The sequence below is a fragment of the Bolinopsis microptera genome, chromosome 6, assembly GCF_026151205.1.
Source record: "Bolinopsis microptera isolate Bmic1 chromosome 6, MBARI_Bmic_1.0, whole genome shotgun sequence".
NCBI lineage: Eukaryota > Metazoa > Ctenophora > Tentaculata > Lobata > Bolinopsidae > Bolinopsis > Bolinopsis microptera.
The window spans coordinates 18,444,248-18,466,566 of record NC_087077.1 but is presented as its reverse complement, the minus strand read 5'-3'; the positions used below and the strand labels follow the sequence as shown (position 1 = coordinate 18,466,566).

The window sequence follows — 22,319 nt, the reverse complement described above, 5'->3', positions numbered from 1 at the left end:
GAGGGTACTAAATATGTGAACGACCCCTTAAAGCATAAACAGCTCAAATATCGTTTTACAAGCCTGTCACGTGCGCGCTTCTGACCAAAATGGTTATTTGCTCATAATCAGCAAGAATTAATGATTTTCATGCTATGAAATAGGTTTTATCCGAAATCAGCGTAAAAAATACATTGGTATAGCTTACTTAGTGAAGAATCTCCAGTCTTCTTTTCTTCCGGAGCGAGTCATTCCGTATTAAAACAAACTCCCTAGTCCAGATGTCAAGAACTGCATGCTCGACAGTTTTAAGTTTTAAAGTTAGATTGGAAGGATTTAAGAAAGAAATGATTTCTAAAAACAGTAAATGATTTTATTTTTGGAATGTTTCAAATGAAGTTTTATAAGGGAAAATTGGAGGACCCAGTTATAATAATGATGATCAATATCTTTGGTTTCATCCTTTTGTGGCAAAGAAGCGTTTTTTAAATCTTTATTTCACTCATGGGAAGTTTTAATGAATTATTTATATATAATGTATTAGATTTTATTAATTAATAAAATGGAATTTGATAAATTATTAATGTTGATGGAAAAATATATTTATTTAAATTATTTTTCTATTTAGTGCAATGATATTTTGTAGACACTTGCAACTTGTGATGATGTTATGTCATAATCTTTACTTACTTACTTGCACAATCACACAGCTTACTCATAAAACAAAAACGTATAAGCATGTACACACTCACAGATCTAATCGCGCCCGCATTTTAAGACTGAAGACGGAAATTTGCCATTTTACACACGTTCATGTACACGTAGGAGGCCCACGAGCAGCTGCTCGACCCAACCACCAATGCAATTTCTAGATCGATCCATCGGGGGAACAGGTAGATGAGTGGAGATTAAAAGTCGATCGAGGGTCAAGTGTTGAGATAAACATGAGCTGTGAACTGATTAGTTTTAAGCATATTTTCTCTTTGTGTAACTAAACACTTTCACTCCAAAAGTCATGTCTACTGTGGATTTGGTTGTTTTAGTCTTTTGCTTGTTTGTTGTTTCTGATTCTCCCAATTTCACGTCACAGCAATAATTAAAATGCGGACTTACATCGACAAAGAAGTTAAGAAGACAAAATAATTTACTTCAAATTCAAATAATTGCTGATAGAATCAAATAAAGAATAAAACATTCGAAACATCAAAACATCAAAAACATGCATTTACAAATCGGTTGACCGTTAATCAATATTTTAATCAACGTTCCTGGAATTAAGTAAAGTTTATTTTTTCTACAGCCCACTCCAGAATATACGAACACGACCTGTTAATCATGCAAAATTCTTCATAAATATCATTTAACTTGGACTTAAAAACCATTACCTAACAAACTACTCTGAAACATCATTTCAACCACTCAAATCTAAAAACCGATTTATCACCAACTGCACTGGATCACCCGGCACTCAGCTGGAACTATAAAACCAGGTGCTAGTCCATGGGACTTGTTCCCGCTTGCCCACACTGGCACTGCTATTCAACGAGGAAATCTCCTACATTCAGATGATTTAGTTCGGTATATTGTTGTGATTTTTTCTATTTTTTTAACAATCCAAAAGGTTATTGGGGGGATAAAGTGTATTAATACTCTCGAATTTGTTTTTCTGTTTTTAAAAAAAATTAGGAATTAATAATTTAAAATAAAATTGTATGAGGCATGCCGCAATCAATTATCATATATTTAATATGAAAATTGAAATGTATAATTTACTAACCAGGTTCCCACCAGACAGATATCAAGCCGGGAATTTCGAGAGTTGGTATGCAAGTACACGAGCCAAACACTCCCGCACCCCACAACACAAACATCGTACGACGTAAATTTGATCCAGGTGACTTTACTTTCTTTTGACACATGATTTTCTGAAGAATTAACAGGATAATATTAAACATGAAATGACCAAGGAGAACATAACGAACTCGGTCTTTTCTTGGTAATACAGAATATTTCATTAAAGACGATCAGAACTCTATAAATCGAGGAGAATGCTATTTTAAAATAATTTTAAAAATTTAAAAATTAGCCGCGTTACAATTTCAGTTTCACGAAAAAAAAGATCGGAATATAATAATTTAAATACGAGTTAAAAAAATATGGAGATGGAGTTAATGACGATGAGTAGGAGATGAGAGGTGATTACTAGGTCTTCTTTTCAGGAGGATGTCGAAGGAGAAAGGTTCTGTGAGGTTACGTTTCCAAATTCTGTTGCATGGAGTGAGTTCCTGATGGCCAATGATTCTTGAGCTAATGAGGTTTTAAGGGGTTTGTCTGAGAGGTTAAAGCGGAGGGAGTTTAGCTGGGGGCATTTATTCATGGGACGTGTGGTCCTCGGTTTAAGGATAGGTGTTTCAAAGAACGTAGTTCTTCGAAAGTACCCGAGGACGTCGGTGTTGAGGAGCAGCAAAAAATGTTTGATGTGAAAGGTTTGAGATGACGAGATCTTCATTTTATCTACGTTATATTCCAAATCACTTAGGCCTTTGTCATACATGACACAGATTCAAACAAATAAGCAATGGGAACAACCACCGAACTATAGCGAATTGTTTTATCTCCTTAAATTGGCCGTGTGATTGTTGAACGGGTAGGTAAACTGGTACAAATGACATTTGTGATAGATTTTTATAAGTTATTAGCCCTGATTCGAACCTGTTGTTTTAACTCTAATGATGGGATGTTTTCTAATCTGATTGCTTATTAAGAGTAATTTTAGTCTTAATTTAGCTGTAAACCCGCCGATGCGGAATAGTGTAACTTCGTTTAGCTTGAGTTCTTGTGTTAAGATGATCTGGAAAGTTTTGTCTAGAAAAAAAAGACGAATAGTGGCGGCTGAGGTAATAGACCTAGATTTTAAAACGGAGGCAGAAAGTTGGCAATGATGCGGTTGGTTTGGGATAGGCTTTGCATTGGGTTGACAGTTGGCGGCATCAATTTTTGGCATTGGCATTGGACCTTGGAGGGCCGTTGGGGTTGCATGGTCGTGAGTTTCCCAAATGATTGATGGGGTTGGCTCAAGATCGTCATTTTGGAAGTCCATTTGAGTATCATTCCATCTTTAAGGTTTTCTAAGCATATCTTTTAAAAAAAGCACCGCTTTTTTCAGGCTTTGGTGTCTTTAGTTTTTCGGACAGTGCGGATATGAAAACTGTTGACTGAGTAGTTACAGTTAACAAACCCGATTAGATATAGTAATAAATATCCGCGACCAATTTACCGCAACCCCGATTTACCGCTGGCCTTTTCTTTCCCATATAGGGCTAAACTATTACATAATGTAAACCAAAACAAAACACCGATGTACGCGGATGTTTCTTTTACTCTAAACTCCGCGGTGAATCGCTTTTACTGTAAAAGCTTTTCAGGGTCTACCGGTCATAGGAGTTAAAAGGGGCCCAATGTCCTATACTATTTTGGTTGTTTATTGGCTCAATGGTCTATCCTGTAAGTGTAATTGCTCTGTTGTTGTTGCCGCAGAGAATTTCTGCTGTCGATTGCTGCCATCGCATACAAAGTTTTTCTGTTAGAAAATAAAAGTCTAGCATATGCATGACTATAATTGAATTTACGTTATGCGTGAGAATTATTAGTTGATGTCTGGTGTAGTGTCATGTCGCAGAAGCGGGCTCTGTCGTGACTTTGTGTGACTTACAGCTCGGCTGGTATTTTATTATAAGAACAATGGAAAATTACCCGTTGCAGCCCTTGCGATGAACTAATTGTTGTTCAATAATTTAATGTTAGCTGCCTGAATAGATTATTTGAAAATAATGTTTTATTGGTGTCGTGAGAGATTGCATTCATCTTTTAAGAAGACAGTTAATTAGAACCCTGCTAGGACACCACGCTTTACGTGATCTATTATTATATATGAGAGCTTTGTTCCAGAATCAGCTACACAGTAGACAAAACATATAATTTATTTTATTCTTATTGGCCATGTCATGTCATCGTTGAACGAGGTGTGATACATTATAATTATAGTTAGCGTATTAGCAAAATTTATCCAACCAGACAGATCATGCGAAGGGTGGTTCAAGAAATTAAAATGAAAAAACGACAAGAGTTTGAAGGTTGAGAAAGTTGTTTAAAACTAGAAGGGTCTGTTGTTAATTCTCAATGCTTAGTCGTACGTAGCTATTCCGTATGATATATAATAGGGACTGCTTCGTTGCACCCTGACTTTTTAACTAAAAGATAGAGTCGTATAGATGTGGACATTTGTAATTGATAAAATTTAAAGTTTTGGGTATGTGTGACTATAATGTTGGTTGTGAGAATAAGTGTGGAAATAAAAGAGATTCATTTTATTAATCTATATCTTATTATGTGACAGTAAGTTTATTATTTTAACTACAGATTATATTATTTCAGTTAGTATTGACATGAATGTTACGTTTTTTTTCAGATTATTTATATATTTTATGTTGTCAAATAAACGGTTTCATAAGCCCTTAAAGGGCGGCCCGGGGTCTTTAAAACAAATTTAGTCTTTTATCACTAGTAGCACAAAGTGAGCTATCAGGTTTCGCGAAGATAATTATATGACATGAAAAAGTGAATATACTGTAATAAGGTTATTAATATATGATAATTAGTTGGCACTCACTAAAAAACGGGCAAACAGTAAATTGGGTTTTGATTCTGATTATATTTTGTTGGAACAGGCTTCAGCAAAAATGGGACTTGAGATTGGTAGGTACATTTGTCCAATAGCATTGTGAAGGGGGGGGGAATGGGATGAGGATTAGATGAAATCGATTTTAGGATGTTTATAAAAGTAAAATCTGTTGAAACTGGAATCATTGCTACAGTCGAGTCAACTGTTGGACTGTGCATGGTCATTTATTGAGAAAACGTGGTGTATTAGTTAAATTAATTAGTTTTACTTTTGGGGGAAGAAAAAAAAACCAACATACTTTTTTTTTCTACGGTAAGTAAATCACTCGCCAAGAATTTGAATTTTACATCTTTAGTTTAGAAATTTTTATCCTTGCGGAACGGAAATTTCGAAAAACTGCGATTGTTCCCAAAGATCAAATTTAATTCAGAAATAAGGCGTTGGTTGATGATATAATTAATAAATAAACGTGTTAATATTTATCATAAACAACATCTGGGTAATTTAAAAACGCATTCTGTATCCAAAATTCAACGATTTAAATACATTCTTTCAGCAGACAAAAAATTTCAACAATCACTGAATCGAAAGTGAGCACTTGCTGTATTCGAGATTAAAATTGACAACACGAAAAATAGTCTCAATCAAAAGCTATTCTGGGAAGACTTCTACTTGGACTCTTTCTGTTCTCTATTTCCTCCATGAAGGGTAAGGAGGTCGCGTTTGCTAGGGGACGGAATGCATGTCGCGAGGAAGGCCCTGATTTTTACGAAGGTTAAAGTGGGGGTCACGGGAGACCAGCGTGTCACCTAGTGACATTGTTGAAAGTGCTGCCACGGGGTTCACTGTCCGGTGGTGGTCTGCTTCACTAGCAGGGAGTTGCTCTGCTGTTACTGAGCTGGAATTACCCGTTATCGAAGCTGGAGTGGAGGGTTTGTAAGGAGAGAAAGAGTGAGGAGAGCTCGGGAACTGAGGCGGCGCCTCCTCCAGCGCCTCCTCCACCGTCCTTACTCTTGTACACCAGGGTCGATATTGGTCTTGGACTTCTTCAGCATTGTTTTCGTTTCTGTTCGGCTGATAGATCGGAAGTATCGTGATTCCGTAGTATGTCCAGTCTTCTCCTTCCATGAGATACACCTTGTAAATATATGATGTGAGAATTCCTGACCAGCTTATGAGAAAATTACCAATTATGATTCTTTTAAAGGTTAATCATTTAATGGTTGTTCCTTGTGCGGCCAGATCATCATTTCTTACTTCTGTTAAAGTTTCCATTCTGGTCTGTCAGAGAGAGTGTCGGGTTTGGGAAGTGGGTATGTTTGGTTATAGGACTGTGTTTGAGCTTGAATCCTGTAAAATTACGAAATTACGAAAGATTAAGTTTAAACATGCTGCAATTTGCGACTCTTTCTTAAGCTAAATTCAACGAAGAGAATATGTATAAAATGAAGTATATCTATCTTTATCCCGGGTTGTTGCGACAAGTAAAAATGCTCTTATAGGGAAAGGAGATTACTCTACGTTTCATTGTTAATACAATCGTATTCATGATCTTAAAAAACAGTGTTAAAAAATTCAAAACGTTAAAAAACATCTATTGAGGCAAAAATTTGTGTACATTAATTTATTTTTAATCAATCAACTTTATCCAAAAATTCGATACAATAAAAAGTCATAACAAAATTATAACAATATTTGTTTATACGACGACAACACTTTTATAGTAAATATGTTACATCCTAAAATACTACTAAATATACTACACTGATACAGGAAGCAGGATGTGCTACAACGGTGAACAGGTGATGATGTGAAGTGTGGAGGTATGTATAGTGTGGAGTGAAAAAATGGTCGGGAATCGTAGGGACCAATGAGAAGTGGGTAAACGTGGGAGCCTAATATGGTTTGATTGATGTTATAAGGGTTAGTGTGTTGAATAGGTAGGCGGAAGTGTGCGTGTGTGAGATGTGGTCCTGTACTCAGAAGTAAACAAAACTAAAATATCACTAAATTATCACTACATATGTGTATGACAATCCCTGTCTGTAAAGTATGAAATAGTGTAGTTTTGGGAATGTACAAGTATTTACTATAAAAGTTTTTGTATCACGGTTGCTACCCCCACGGTCGTTTCACTATGTAGCGTCTTCAATGATGTAGGTCTTCACTGTTAGCGTACTTCGACAGCGGCGGGTCATACAAACGTATGACAGAAAAGTTTGTCGTCGTATAAACTATTTTGTTATGAATTTTGTTATATGACTTTTTTGTATCGAATTTTTGGATAAAGTTGATATTAAAAAATAAATTAATGTACACAAATTTTTTTGACCAGATATATGTTTTTTACGTTTTGAATTTGTTTTAACACTTGTTTTTAGTCTGGAATACGATGTAGTTACATTATCACACTCTTGTTTTAAATCTAATTAAATTGGAAACAGATCTGAAGTGTACTGAGCATAATAACGATTTCCATATTCTTCACAAACGATTTACCAGTTGTAATAATATATAACGTTATTTATTCCAGAGCGTGTGGGGAAGGAAATATCGGAATGATGCTATGGACATGCTGTGAGACATGTGACACTGGATGGAAAAACAAAACTAAAAAAACTGCTGTGGTAAGTATAACGTTTAAATCTTATATTATGTTATGTTTTAAATTTAATTAACTGCGTTACAGAATGGTAATTGATACTGTATGTTGAGACTTGGACCCCGAGGCAAACGATAGTATAGTTTATTGAGGTTGCTTGGAAGGGTTGGGTGGGACAGGACCAAAAACTACATCGCGGAACTGCGGAAGAGAACACAAGAAACCGTCAAATAACCCTTATTAATCAGGTAACGTGATTTATATGACATTCGACAGTGAAGCTGTAGGACTGAAGGGTGTTGAGTGGGAGATTGTGATCCAGAACAACAACACAGTTCCCAGTGAGTCCCAGGAACCGTGGTTGGAAGTGGGAATTGTATTGTATCCAGAACTCTCATAAAGGGAGCAGCGAGGTGACCGGCTCCTCAGGAACGGTATTTATTTTCGATTGTAATAACCGAGTGTTATAAATACGGTATAATTGTAAAGCTGGATATGCTGAAATGACCATAGCATCACTACAAAAGGAGAACTAAACTCTTCTACAACCAGGGTTGTATTCAGCATCAGCTAAACGACGAAAGGGGGGTTAAATAATGGCGTAAGGGGGAGAGTTGGTAATGGTTATTTTACTATAGAAAACTGATTTATTTATATCTTTCAGCTGGATGGATATGACAAATAGCTAGATGATACTGCAATCTAACTTAGATACTAAATAAGAAAGTATGTTTAAGTTTTCCGTGGGTGGAAGTATGGCAGCAGAAACCAAATACCCATAAGTCCCCAGAATAGTTATCGAGGGTAACCTGCTCTGAGATCTAACCACAACAGGCATTTGACAAAAAAAACAAGCAAAATAAAATGTAAAATCAGATTTAAATCAACAATTTAAACAAAGAAATGCCCACTGTTTTTTCCATTATAAACATAGTAAAAACTTTGTTTCATAAATATATTAAATGAAAATAAAACACTTAATGCATCGTGAGATGTTTGTAGGAATCTAGCTCAATGTTACAATTAAACAACCCTTGAAAATATAGTTCTAGCAAATATTAGAAACTAACCGCAATCCGGTGATTTCCATTTCAATGAAAAAAACCAGAGATCTTCTTAAGGTCTATGATAATCTACTCATTTCTCAAGTTACTAATTAACAAACCCAGGATCAATGACGATGATGTATAATGTCTATAAGAATGTCGACAGAATAGAGTTGAAACGGAAGAATAGAGAGAGAATATCGCTCCAATTAAATCTATGAGACTTCAAGGTTAGTAAGGTAAAATCGTCCACTTAAAGTGTTTGTTTTTTTTTTTGTTCATATACTGCAAAGTGCAACACTTCCTATTGTGCTGAATTCCTAAATTCAATTGCTAATGAAAACACATTGCTTTATCTAAATTATTTTCAATTTAAACTGGTGACCAATTTTACATTTTGAACCATGAATCCGTGTTGATACCAGAATTACATGTACAATACCAGAATAATGTGTCACTCAGCAACCATTCACCATTTCTGATTAAAGATTACAGAAACAAGCTTCATGGCATTGATAAGTGATTAATACCTGAAAAAAGACACTTAACTCATCACTGTGAGACATTTTGTGTTTTTTAACATTCATAAAAATTATTCAATGTTAAATACATATTATTATAAATATGTATGACATTAAATTAATTCAAAATCTATTCAAAGATTTTAACAAAGGGTTTGATGTAGTGCTATTATATCATATTATAAACAATTGTTTCAGACCCGTTATCAGTAGGGAACGAACACTTTCACTGAAAAGATGTGATTACTTTGTTGACAATTTTATGAAGCTGTGAGCAGTAAGTACTTAAGAAGCGGAGGATTACTCTTTTCGGCGATATCTTTCAAAAACTGCTCAATCAATATCCACAAAATTTTAACATTTATTTAGGGTAGTCTTCTCATACAATAGTTACAACAAGTTTCATGTTATGTATACCTGGGTTTGGATATGGATAATATTACCGTTAAAATATTTCCATCGCGTTCATAATTCTCAATAAGTAATAGATTTGTAGTGTTTGTAATTATTTTTGAAATGCTGAAGTTTATGGCCAGCCCTGATTTTATAACAACCTTTAGAAAAGCAAACCTATTTGCCTTCGTTTTTTAAACTTTACTTTAGCTGTTTCAGCAGCTACTATTACGTTACGTCATTTATAACTTAATACGTAGATCTTGTCATAATTGTAATAACATACACCATTATAGCTTGGTGATACTGTTCTAGCAAAATCTTAGAAATGACTGAAAATCCGGTGCTTTCCATTTCAAATGGCAAAGCGAGAAGAATTTTTAATTATCGTCAATTATGATAATTTATCTTATTTAAGTTATTTTAATAAACAATCCAGGAACGAAGACGATGCATGTATATTAAAGACTATACGAATGTTCAAACAGGAAGATAGAGCGGATATCAGCTTCTAACAAAGTAATGTGAATTGAAGGTTAGTAAAAATGACCCTTTTTAAAGTAATGTGCTTTTTCGTTGATAACACTTCGTTTGTTGCTGAATTCCTAATTTCAATTGCTGTTTAAATCACACATATTATCATAAACTTATTTTGAACTTGACTGTGATCAAATTTTACTTTCGCATTTTCGCTGTGCGGGGGGGGAGGGGGGGGGTTGTCTTAGGGGGGCGCCAAATCGTCGTTTGAATGTGGGACAATTCGAAAACTTAACAAAGTACTAGCAAACCTGCGCGTTTTGCTTAGATATACACTTCTTTTTAGAGATTTACCGGGCGTATCCTCTAAAATCACCTAATTTGTTTCAATTTTAGGGAGGGGCAAAATTAAGGAAGGGGGCGCCAAACTGGGGGCGCTTTTTTTGCAGGGGGCCGCCGACAGGCATCGTTACGCACTGGTTGCATTGTATGTAAAAATGAATATCCTGAAAAGGCTCATTAACTCCATCACTGTGGGACCAATTTGTGTTTATAGAAAACATTTATAACATTATTCAATGTTAATTACATATTATACCTCAAATATGTATTTAACATTAAACAAAATTCAAAATCTATTCAAAGATTTAACAAAGTTTTGATTGTTTTGTTATTACATCAAATAATACGTTTATTTCAGATTCTTACTCAGAAGAAAAACCTTTCCAACTGATAAACCAAAATGTGAACCTTTGTAAACTTTTTAGGCAGCTGGAATAGTAAGTACAGATGTGATAAATATTCTTCTAGTTTAAATTTTTCTACAAAACGGTTCATTAATTTTATTTTTGAAATGTGAATCATTTACGGTTACGTTCCAAACCACGATCTGTGGTGTTTTCCAAAGACTTTTATTTAAATAATACCAGATTTTTGTCACTCTACATTGCATGATCATGAAACGGAGCCTATGATATGTGAACGAAGATCTCGAGAAAAACCAGACCTCCGCCACTGTGAGGATACTGCTGTGTATTACTTCTTCGTTGTGTACATCGTGGAGCGAAGGGTTTCAGATATCTGACCCCTGGTACGGTGTAACCAGACATTATAAGCTTTCTCAATAAACAATTTGACTAGAATAGTATCAACCTACACTGAAAGGTAAACTTTGTACACCGTAACCGAACAGTAGAACCGGTGTCCTTTTAACATTTTAAGAAATTGCACCGATTGATAAATGGAACCGGATTAATCATTTTAAAACGTTTCATAAATCTGCATGTATTGCTATTATTCATATTATAACTATTGATGTCAGACCCCTTACTCCGTAGGAACTGAACCTTTCAACTGGACAAAACAATAAATGTGAACCCTTTGTTGTAAACTTTTTAGGGCAGCTAGAATAGTAAGTTAAAGTACAAGAAGTGAATAAATTATTCTTCTCGTTTAAATTTTCTACAAACTGTTTCAATATTATTATTTCATGAAATGTGATCATAATGTTTTTAATGCTGACTCCGAATAACCGCAGCCTTTTCACTTTTATGTCATGGTAAAATGTTTTGTCAGTGTCTCACGTCGTAACTGTAAGTCAAAGTGTAAAGGATCGTTCACATATGATATTACGTAATCATTTTTTGGAACATCTTAACCTCCCCTCCCCCCCGGCCCGGCCCCCAGCTCCATAATCAGTTTTACGCATATGGCATAGCTAGTAGCTGCTATGTCAAAATTACACTAGCGTAATCATTTGGAACCCCCCCTCAGCTGATTACGTAATATGTGAACGACCCCTATGTGATTGTGAACGACCCCTAATCCTCATTTTAATTTAATTTAAGGAAAGCCTTAAGCCACGATATGGCCGAGCACGGTCCATAGGCACAACATGGGGCAAAAAATTCTTAAAGTGTAAAGGGATCGTATTGATATGATCGGAAAAGTTGTGATCATACTGTCACGAATATGTTATTATTATTGTTATTAGGTCGAGCAGTTTACATTGATAAATTGTAAATTCAAACAGCTCGAGGTAAAACTTATACTTATAGTTATCGTTGCACTCAGCTCGATGGCATTTGAACTTCCAGTTCGACCGTCGCATTGAAAAAACAATCTGATAAAATGTCAGCTAAGCCATACTATTACTAATTACAAATTCCTTTTTTAAACAACATTTTAAAATTGATGAGTACAGACTATCTGCACCAGACTAAAACTTGTTAGCCCACCGGTCAAGTCAGTGCTTTATCTAGTTGGCTTATGCATAACATTAACAGTCATATGTTCATAAAATATGTTGTTCAATGTCATCAGACGTGTTTAACCCCGCATCTGTGGGAAATAATGTTTAATTATTGTGATTCGGTATCCTCCCAATGCTGTGGGTCTTCCTGATACTCTCAGTTATATCAAAAGTAACTAAATTTTCAAGAAAGAAAGCCCCGAGGAACAGTTGAAATAATTACACATATTTTTGTCGAGCTAAAATATCCATCAAAGCAACTTTACTCAAAGCAGCTTTACTGGCACTCAGCTTGTCTGCTGTCACTCCACCATATCTAATATCTTAGACACCGGGCCAGGGGAGGGGTGCATGCGAAGCCGTATGACTTTGAAGAGAATCGGATATTTACTTTCAGATTTGGAAAAATGAAACACCACATATTTTATAGTAGATCCAAACAATAACGATTAAACAACAACACACACAATTTGTACCTCAAATTCAATAAATTATTCCTATTGAGCGAACACTGAAGAAGGTTGACTGCATTATTAGCACTGTAGGAATCAAAGTCAATAAAATCTATTAGACCAGAAAAATGTATTTGTGGAAACAAATGTACTTAACATTCAAGCATATCGTTTTTCATTAGGTTAAAACAAATACATTTAATCGACTGAAATTTGTAGGACTTTATTAATTGAATGGCAATTTCTGCTTCATTGAAAAATCTAAACAATCCACTGTCTTTAAATTCACGACCGACATCAATTTCAATAACTAATCTTCTCGGTTCACGTTCTATCATTAGCAACGTCTCAGTCTCTAGGCAACCGACTCATCTTCCAATGGGTTACAAACTAGCTCAGGATAATCTGAAATCTGCGTCAAAGTAGCTTTCGGTTCAGTTAATTAAAACTGACGCAGACAAATCAATATAAAAGGGGATGCAACTAAAACTAGTCGTATGATCTAGTCTCTCATACAGCAGAATTCATGAACGCCCTGCTATGACAACTATCATTCCGAGAGTTCGATTCTAAAACAGACGCTGAGAAGTTCATCATTACCTCCTTCTGAAGGCGCGACTGCTCCTGATAAGACTTTAATCCTTCGCTGAGTTGTTTGTCGCGTGATTCCCCCGAAGGGTTACGTGTCGCTTCTTGCGGAGTACTGGTGGTGTAAATGTCTGGTTTTGATGGTTTCTTGTTGCGACTAGGTAAGCAAGGCGGTGCTACCGGCGAGAGGAGGCCCCTGTCCGGCAGTTCAATGTCAATATACTCGTAACAAGGTGGTCTCAGTGTCGCATCCTCGTCGCGCGACGTCTCACGAGACACCCCTCTTGATGACGTGTCCGGAACTAGAGTAGCTTCCTGGTCTCTTGATTTCCCGTCCATGTTCATATAAACTGAGAGAGGAATAGGACGGACAGCAGCAGATCTGCCAGCTGACGAGAACCTGAACCTGCTGGAGTTGCTTCCAGAGGACGTCATGTAACCTTCATCAGTAAGAGGAGAGGTGGAGGTCATGTCCTCGTAGATACAGTCAGTAGTGTGGCCGGGTGCTCCACTGTTCTCCATCAGTTCGTACACCTGGGGAGAGTGGAGGTTAGAATAATCAGGGGTTATCTAGTGAGTTCTAGAATAATTGTCCGGTCCAGAAATCACGCACGATATAATTCTGGTATGCTCCTTTATAATAATTCTTGTATGCTAAGGTTAAACCAACGTTGGAAGCTTCAACTTGACAAAATACCAGGCTCTGAAAAGTTCACAGTTAATGTAACTTACATCACTGTCATAAGTAGACCCAGTAGAAGAGACTCCCGTACTGTAATCACTATGGTTACTACTCAACAATTCGTAGTTCATCTTCTCAGAGCATGTCTCCTGGCTGAGATAGAGCTGGTTGGTACAGAGACCTTGTGGAGAAGTTGCAGCAGGTTGTGGGGGGTTCTGGAGGGGCATCTCTCTTACTGTGTACTTGTTCTCAGCCGGGCTCTGTACTCGGGCCTTTCTGGAGGTCTCCGGTTTGGAGATGCTTATGTCTGGCTGAAATGTTAAATGTTAAATTGCGGGAAGAATGAGGATGATATAATCGGGTAACAGGTGGAACAACAAGGTGACCAGAAGAACTAAAGTTGGAGTTTTGAAGGAAGTCGGATGAAAACCCTGATGACTTAACATCATATTATTAACTGCAAGGAATTTAGAAACCCTTTGTAGAAACATACCTGAACGTTAGAGTTGGTGTGAGATAGGTATCTGCAGAGCACGTTGTACAGAGTAAATATGTTGTGCTGGTTAATTGTAGCTTTGAAGGGCAGATCACACTCACTTGTTATCCAGTAAACTGTGTCGTCTACTACACTGCAACCTGTTAAATATTACACGTTATATAACGTACAGAATGGGGGTTTTTCAACCGTTCAATTATAGGATATCAAGAGAATACTTCAGGTTTTCCTAACGTTAATAAAATGTCATTATATGACTTGGTGATAACTTATAAAGGTTGCTACAACTATTTTAAGACACTAAATATTTAAAGAAGCAGTAGAGATGTGTAAAGTTGTTTGTAAGACATATCATGTGAGAGTATAACGTACCAGTGAGTAAGAAGAAGGGCCACTTCCTTAAGGGAGCCCCAGTAAGAGGGCAGAGTAGAGCAATACACTCAGGAGTGAGGACCAACATGCACTCTCCAGCTATTCCCAGGGTTTTGTGCTCTCCTACCTTGCAGTGGTACTCAAAACCTGGGGGGTAAGACGGGTTAGGAGGGGTAACGAGAGGTTAGGGGGATTTATTAAATCGGTTTGACTAAATTCATAACCAAGACCTTTTGACTTAACGTTTCGTGATCAGACAAAAGATCAGGCACTCTCAAATAAAGAATTATTATGTCATCTTGTTTTATTTATAGATATTATCCAACAGTTACAGACAGACAGACAGACAGACAGACAGACAGACTGTTAGACTTGCTTACCTAATGTAACGCCCTCCAATATAGCGCACATCCAACTCTTCACCTCAGTTCTTGAAGAGGAGCTTATGTAGGCTACTTGTCGGCCCATGTGTATTATAAATCCTGAAATCAGCACTAATTTTAAAACTTTAACTTTAAGTAAACAATCATTATACAATTACACGTTAATGTGATAATGGTGATAAATAGACAGGGCAAATAGACTACTTCAAAGCAAACATTTCCCTTTGTTACGTTAGTGAAGTGTTTATGAAGGAGCAATAAGCCGTGATTCACGTTGAAAAATGTGGTTATCAGGGAAGAAGGGCTCTTAAGTTTTAACCGAATTTTTGCTCCTTCTTTGCAATTATCATTCCTAAGTTACCCTACTTTAATTTACCGAAATTGGTTCTAAAAGATCAGATTTTCTCCAAAAATTCGGGACTGGAGAGGAGACACGAGATTTATCTTTTCTGGCGGCGCCGGCGGTGCGAGATGGTTATGGGTGAATATATTATAATTTGTGTGTTCGAACAGGGTGACCAATTTCCGGGGCTATAAGCGTGAAAATTGTAAAAACACTGCACGTGAATATGACCGGTACAGATATACAGGGCCTGCAGTACTGAGTGATTACACAGCATTTCTGTGGTATTACGAACTTCCAGGGCCCTTCACGAATTGTATCATAGTAAATTGGCTCAACTATTGAATATCGTTTGCACGTGCTGGTCTATAATTGGTTGGGAAATAGTAACACGTGATTGGTCAGTGTTCTCACCTTCTTCTTTGAAGATATCCATTCTTTGAGAGCTCTTCAAACAGTGCGCACTCTTGATACTCCAAGAAGTCTGAAATAGAGAGAAAGTTAGATAATACTATCAATACATCAGACACGATGGTAACTGTTAAGTAAGTAATGAAAACTGTATTAATAGTTGTGATGTTATTAATGCTTGTTAGTGTCACCTTTTTGACAATGAATTCTTTATGAATAAACACCGCTCTAAGTTACACACAACTTTACGACCACACGAATAAAACTACACTGCACCACTGCTTGCCACATGTCCTGCTCCTTCATAATATATATCACTCCGCCAGGAATGTCCGAAATTAAGAAGACAGAGCGGAGACGGGAGTGATATATATTATAAAGGAGCATACGAATTCAGATGCAGGTTCTAACACGTAGAGGTGAGATTTAAGAGCTGTAATCTGCGCAGTGAGGCTGGAGACAGTTAGACTAGAGCAAGGAGACCTAACATGTGTGTATCAGATAGTAAGGAGTAACACTGTCTTATTAGCTAACTTCTCCCCCACAACTAGCAGCATAGAATACCCAAACTTCTCTCTCTACTTCAAGGAAACAGACACGTAATGTTTGTTCTCCCAGGAGGGCTCTATGTTTACGGTTCCGCACTTTCAGCCCCAGATTCACACTACAGCCCCACACTCCTCGCCAAGTAGGCACCGGAGTGGGTGGGAGAAGAGGAGAAATGAGATAAAATGGAGCAGAGCTGGACGGTAGGAGGAGAATTGGCGCCCTGTGTCAGCAGGAGAAGTAGACTGGGTAGATAATAGAGTAATAACTGTCTAGCTGAGGCTGAGTAGCGTGCCCTAATAGTATAACTAGATCAGGGGTCTATATTACAGGGGGGACCCTATATAGGGGGGTCTATTAAAGGACATTACTAGATTATAGTATCACTTATCCTGCATATTTCACTAGCTTCAGACCTACTGTCTTCTTACTATTCATTACATTTCACAGCTACCACCTACCCACAGCTGATCAGCAATGCATGCCTTCATTGTGAACCATGACACAGCAGTGAGAATAGTCAGAATGGTTGGCATACCGGAGGTCTGGAATGCCCGATTACTTTAAGATTACTGATAATATTAAAACCTAATATTAATTCCTAAGGTATTAAGTGCAAGGTACTGGAAAGTAGCTGAGGTTTCAGAGCCAGAATGCCAAGTTAAAATACCGAGATTAATATAGATTATATAAATATAGGAGATGATGTGATAAGTGAGTAACTGAACTAAAGGGCAAGTCATAAAATCGATAGCCAAAAAATGAGGATAAATAAGTTGGGTACATTAGTCTCAAGCTACTACGGAAGCGGGGTTTAGTGTCTCTATTATTAAACTGTTGAGTCAATTGTCTAAAATAAGGAAATGGAAGATTAAGTTCCTTATTAAGTGCAGTTGAGCGTATTAAAAAGTAAGTAACCATGCCAATAGTAACTATCAAATAAAAGTAAGTAACCATGCCAATATAGTAAGTAACAATGCCAATATTAAGTAACCATAGAAACTAACCTGAACAGGGAAGCTATCTTTAACACTGGAATCAGGGGAGTCTGTTTTACACACGTGCAGTGTGTGTTGTCCTGTTTTCTCGCATCTAGTCAGTACGCTCCACCTACTGGTAAGTTTCTTAGGTTTCTTTAGTTTGTGAGAGCTGGAGTCCAGGTGGAGTCCTAACACTCCTTGTTTTACCACGTGGACCTGATCCTGAAATAATACATCTGTTAGTTATCAGAATACTATGTAAAATAATAGCTAACAAATAATAGCAGATACAATTCTTTAGTAAATAATTATCCCCCATCTTGTTTGTGTTTGACCATCACGCTGAATCCACAAATGATGTTGTACGTGTTTTATACAGAGATAGCCGTCCAAAAAGATATTCCACGTGTCCGGATAAACAAAGATTTGCGAATTCGGAGAAATTTCCCTGACTAAGTAACAAAGGGACTAATTTCCCAGTCTTTAAACAAATAAGGGTGAGTGAAATGAAGGAACGGAGGAGGAAACAAGCAGTTCTGTAGTACCTGACAACAAGGGCTGACATAGAACTGAGAGTCAGATTTACAATCAGTAGTAAGAGCTCTCAGGGACTTCTGTCTGGAGACCATGGCTCGGTTCAGATAGTAGATAGCTAGAGATAACATTGTGTCGGAGCAAAACAACAAGAGATACGGGAAACTTAACGGAGTATACTAAGTAATAGTAGTAGTTATAGTGTAGTAGTGTTGGGCGCGCATCACACTGTCTAATGCTGGAATAGTGCAGTAAGCCGAGAGGGATATATTTGGTAGTAGCCCTGGTATATTCGGGGTAGAGCGTCGTGGTAACTTCGACACGTACGCCACTACTTGCGCACGCATTCTGTCACTAAGAGAGATGTAAGTGTGTCACTGTGGTCTGTGTTATGCTACCCTGGCTTCTCTAACCTCGCCACTACCCTCGCAGTTATTATAGCTACTTGATACTACTTAACACTACTTGAGTACACGTTACGTAGTTTGCCAGACCACGCACTGGTTTGTCCAAAATCAGTGAAATGTTGGCTTCGGCACCAGAGTGATTTAGGTTTAACAACTTGACTTGCAAACGAAAAGGTTTCAACTGTATAAAATCTAACATTGAAGGAGTGACCTCACAACCAATCGCCCAACACAAGGTTTGGTCTCAGATTGTTATTTAATTTATATTATAACCCTGATAACAATTAACAGGGACACTTCACAACAAGCCCCTCTAATCGCCGTTACCCGCGGATTGTAATTATAATTATAATCTCATGCCGTCTGTATCACCGAGTCTGGAGATCATGTGCCACTGACTTGTGATAATTTCGTACAGAAAAGAGGAGATTTTAGCAGCTCAATGTTACGGGGGATACGAAACAAAACCATGGGAAAGAGAAGCAACGGAGAGAATTGCGTACTCCTCCTCCCTATCTATATTTGACATCGGTGTAATTCGACCCATGTCAGTTAAATTTAATCACCAGTATGTATTTGACGTTAAAGTCTTTAGAAACGCCATAGCAACCATCACGTGACCGATATGTAACCAATACCAACACAGACATTGAGTATTGCGTATTGACGAGACACTTGTTATTTAAGGGGGGGGGCCAATGGATATTTTTTTGTGAAACTTGATTTCGAGATAGCAGTTGACCAACAAACTAGGACCAGTGACCGAACTTTTGAGGGGGTCCCGGACCCTAACCGCCAAACGGTGCCTGCGGGGCAGCCACGCCCATATTTGGTCCAAATTAGGCCCAATTTAGCCAAATACCCTGAACATGCCCAAAACCCAAATTTTAGGTGCTCTACTTGTAGCTAGTGGTCTCCTGAACTCGTATATGAAATTTCATCAAGATTGGACAAAAAATGACTGAGTTATGAGCCAAAAACCATATGCCCATATTTGGGCATACGCACCAAATTTGGTAGATTTCGTCCCATAAATTGGTCAAATATCAATATTTTTCACTGAAACTTACTTTATATGAAAGGTAAGCCTAAACTACATATTCTCTGTAAGTTATAGCTTTATATCTGTTTAAATGTGGATACTAAGGCGAAAAGACCACAAAAAATGAACTAAATTGCCCATATCTTGGTTCGCGATATTCGCGGAATTGATCTCATTAAAATTGTAACAACTCGATCAGTTTTCAAAATTTTTCCATGAAATTTTCGGAATCGACTCGAAATCGCATTTCCACCTTAGTTTGAGAACAGATTTTTGATTTAGGCCTCCAAAAAAATTTGGCGGCCAAATTCCAAAATTTTCCCGGAGAAATTCAGAATTTGGCCGCCAAATTTTTTTTGAGGCCTTAATCAAAAATCTGTTCTCAAACTAAGGTGGAAATGCGATTTCGAGTCGATTCCGAAAATATTATGGAAAAATTTTGAAAACTGATTGAGTTGTTACAATTTTAATGAGATCAATTCCGCGAATATCGCGAACCAAGATATGGGCAATTTAGTTCATTTTTTGTGGTCTTTTCGCCTTAGTATCCACAATGAAACAGATATAAAGCTATAACTTACAGAGAATATGTAGTTTAGGCTTACCTTTCATATAAAGTAAGTTTCAGTGAAAAATATTGATATTTGACCAATTTATGGGACGAAATCTACCAAATTTGGTGCGTATGCCCAAATATGGGCATATGGTTTTTGGCTCATAACTCAGTCATTTTTTGTCCAATCTTGATGAAATTTCATATACGAGTTCAGGAGACCACTAGCTACAAGTAGAGCACCTTAAATTTGGGTTTTGGGCATGTTCAGAGTATTTGGCTAAATTGGGCCTAATTTGGACCAAATATGGGCGTGGCTGCCCCGCGGGCACCGTTTGGCGGTTGGGGTCCGGGACCCCCTCAAAAGTTCGGTCACTGGTCTTAGTTTGTTGGTCAACTGCTATCTCGAAATCAAGTTTCACAAAAAAATATCCATTGGCCCCCCCCCTTAACAGTTTTATTTAACACTGGTTATTTAAAGATATTTCCAATGATTTTCATTATTCCCACCGATATTAATTAACTTATTTCTTCCTGGTATCTCTCTGAATTTGATACTCTAAAATAGATAACTCCCCAGACTGTACCTCCATATTAGGAAGTAGAACTTCTCGTGATATCAGTGGAACTAGAACTCACAGCGAGCCTTATCAGTCACTATGTCACATACTGATTATATGTTTAGTGAGGAAGTGTAGATAGACAAGATTGATGATTGAGGAGCACTACCCGGACACTAATGCCTTAAGATACTCGGGTGAGGAAGTGAGCAAGATAAAGGGAAGGGCAAGTTCCTCATTATAATACAGGTTATCTGTATATATACGTAATATACAGGTTATGTAGTATTACCTTGCAGCTGGTATCAGATCCCATTAAAACTCGTCCTGCAGTTCTCTTAGCAGATACAAACCAACTCATCGTTAAAACAGCGGTCAACAAATATAAAACTCAAAGTACAAATGTTTGAAAAGAATATGCTACCCAACACCAAGGGACGAGGGTTACCGCACATGATCCTCGACCAATCATAGCAGAGTATTAATATCACGTGTTATTTTACCACCAATCAGAACCAGATACGGGGTACGTTAGTTTTCTAACGTTAACGGTGCACGTGTTACGTTTATCGCTGTTTTCCTGGCCCCAAACATTCCGGGAGGCTCAAGAAAGGGGCATATTATGAAGGAGCAGGACATGTTACTGGGTTAACTGATATAACGATCAGTTAGCAAGTTTCACAGGCCCCCAACAAGTGGACATTCTCCCAAAACTACTGGTACAATTCTAATATATACCGTGTGCAACTCACCCAGGGTTTTGATGCTAGAGGACAAGATTTCCTTTTTAGAAACATCCTCACAAAGATACGAGCGTAGGACGAAACCAAGAACTACAAGTTACAAGTAGAACAGTACAGACTACAGAACAAGTAGAACTACAAACAAGTAGAACTATAACTACAGAACAGCAAGGATGACTGGTTTTAGAAGTAGTAGTATGACGGAGAGTACGCTGCAGTGTCTAATATTATAACACGTCCAACCTGACAAGGAGAAAAGGAGCAGGTGACTACTCCGTGACATTACTTTTCCTTGTTTATACAATGTCTTGTACACATGCCGCGAGCAATGTGTCAAGATCTCTAGCAGCGCCCACGTGTCACTACCACGTGGGCATGGCAACAGCCAACCAGAGGAGGGGAGTAGAGCACGTGGGTGATATCCCCCAATCAGGGAGGAGGGATTACAGGTAATTGTGACACGGGATCCCATTACCAGGCAGGTGGATGTTACAATAACATTGGTGTGAACCATTTGATAACGAGAACGGGAGCCTGTACGTGACTGTCAAAACATAAGACATCCTGCTAACTGCTAGTCACATTCTACTTTGTTGTTTTAGAACTTTCCAGCCTTTATTTTACGGAGATTAAAGTTCAATTTCATGATTTGCTACGTTGGAATTCACAAAACCCAGATTTATAACGATTGATTTGTCGTTTAGGTAGAGTTATAGGCACAACCCCAATATGGACAATGGGTCTAGATAAATTCCATTCCCCCATTCCGATGATGCAATCCATCTGTTAAGAGTAGTAGTTAAGGGAATGCACGGAGCTATTTGACTAGACAAGCACTGAGTTGAAGCTACTAACAACATGCTTACCAGGAATTTCACATTTTTTCACATACATAATGAAGGAATATATTCCCATATAGTCCGGTCAGGAACTAAAGGTCCGGGAAGAAGAGCACTGCATGACGCCCACCCAGGAGAAGCTGACTGTGTTGACATTGTGGTTGTGTACTGCTTGTTTGTAGAGTAACGGTCCCTTTTTAACGTGAGCATGCACAAAATGAGTGTAAGAACTGTGAAAATGAATGCGGAGAGGTACTTGATGATGTGAATTTTAAAATTTTATGTTGATTTTTTAAACTGCTGGACAATTCTGCCAAGAATGACTCTGATAAAATATTGACGTATAATAAATAATAGTTGTAACTTAGCCGGATATATATATATTTTTTTTATATATATATATAATATAGTCTTTATAATTATTAAATTGTCACTCAG

At 37.5% G+C, this 22,319-nt stretch overlaps 1 protein-coding gene across 1 annotated transcript in view; it reads right to left on the bottom strand.

Moving 5' to 3' along the window:
- Positions 1–12,372: 12,372 nt before the first annotated feature.
- LOC134816262 (uncharacterized) overlaps positions 12,373–22,319 on the bottom strand; it is a 148,120-nt gene continuing 138,173 nt past the window's right edge. The window contains exons 8-14 of the mRNA XM_063825022.1: positions 17,231–17,425; positions 15,681–15,750; positions 14,921–15,022; positions 14,541–14,687; positions 14,166–14,308; positions 13,723–13,983; positions 12,373–13,524 (exon numbers count right to left, since the gene is read on the bottom strand). Coding sequence (XP_063681092.1) covers positions 12,913–13,524; positions 13,723–13,983; positions 14,166–14,308; positions 14,541–14,687; positions 14,921–15,022; positions 15,681–15,750; positions 17,231–17,425 — 1,530 coding nt within the window. The 3' untranslated portion in view covers positions 12,373–12,912. The remainder of the gene's footprint in view (positions 13,525–13,722; positions 13,984–14,165; positions 14,309–14,540; positions 14,688–14,920; positions 15,023–15,680; positions 15,751–17,230; positions 17,426–22,319) is intronic.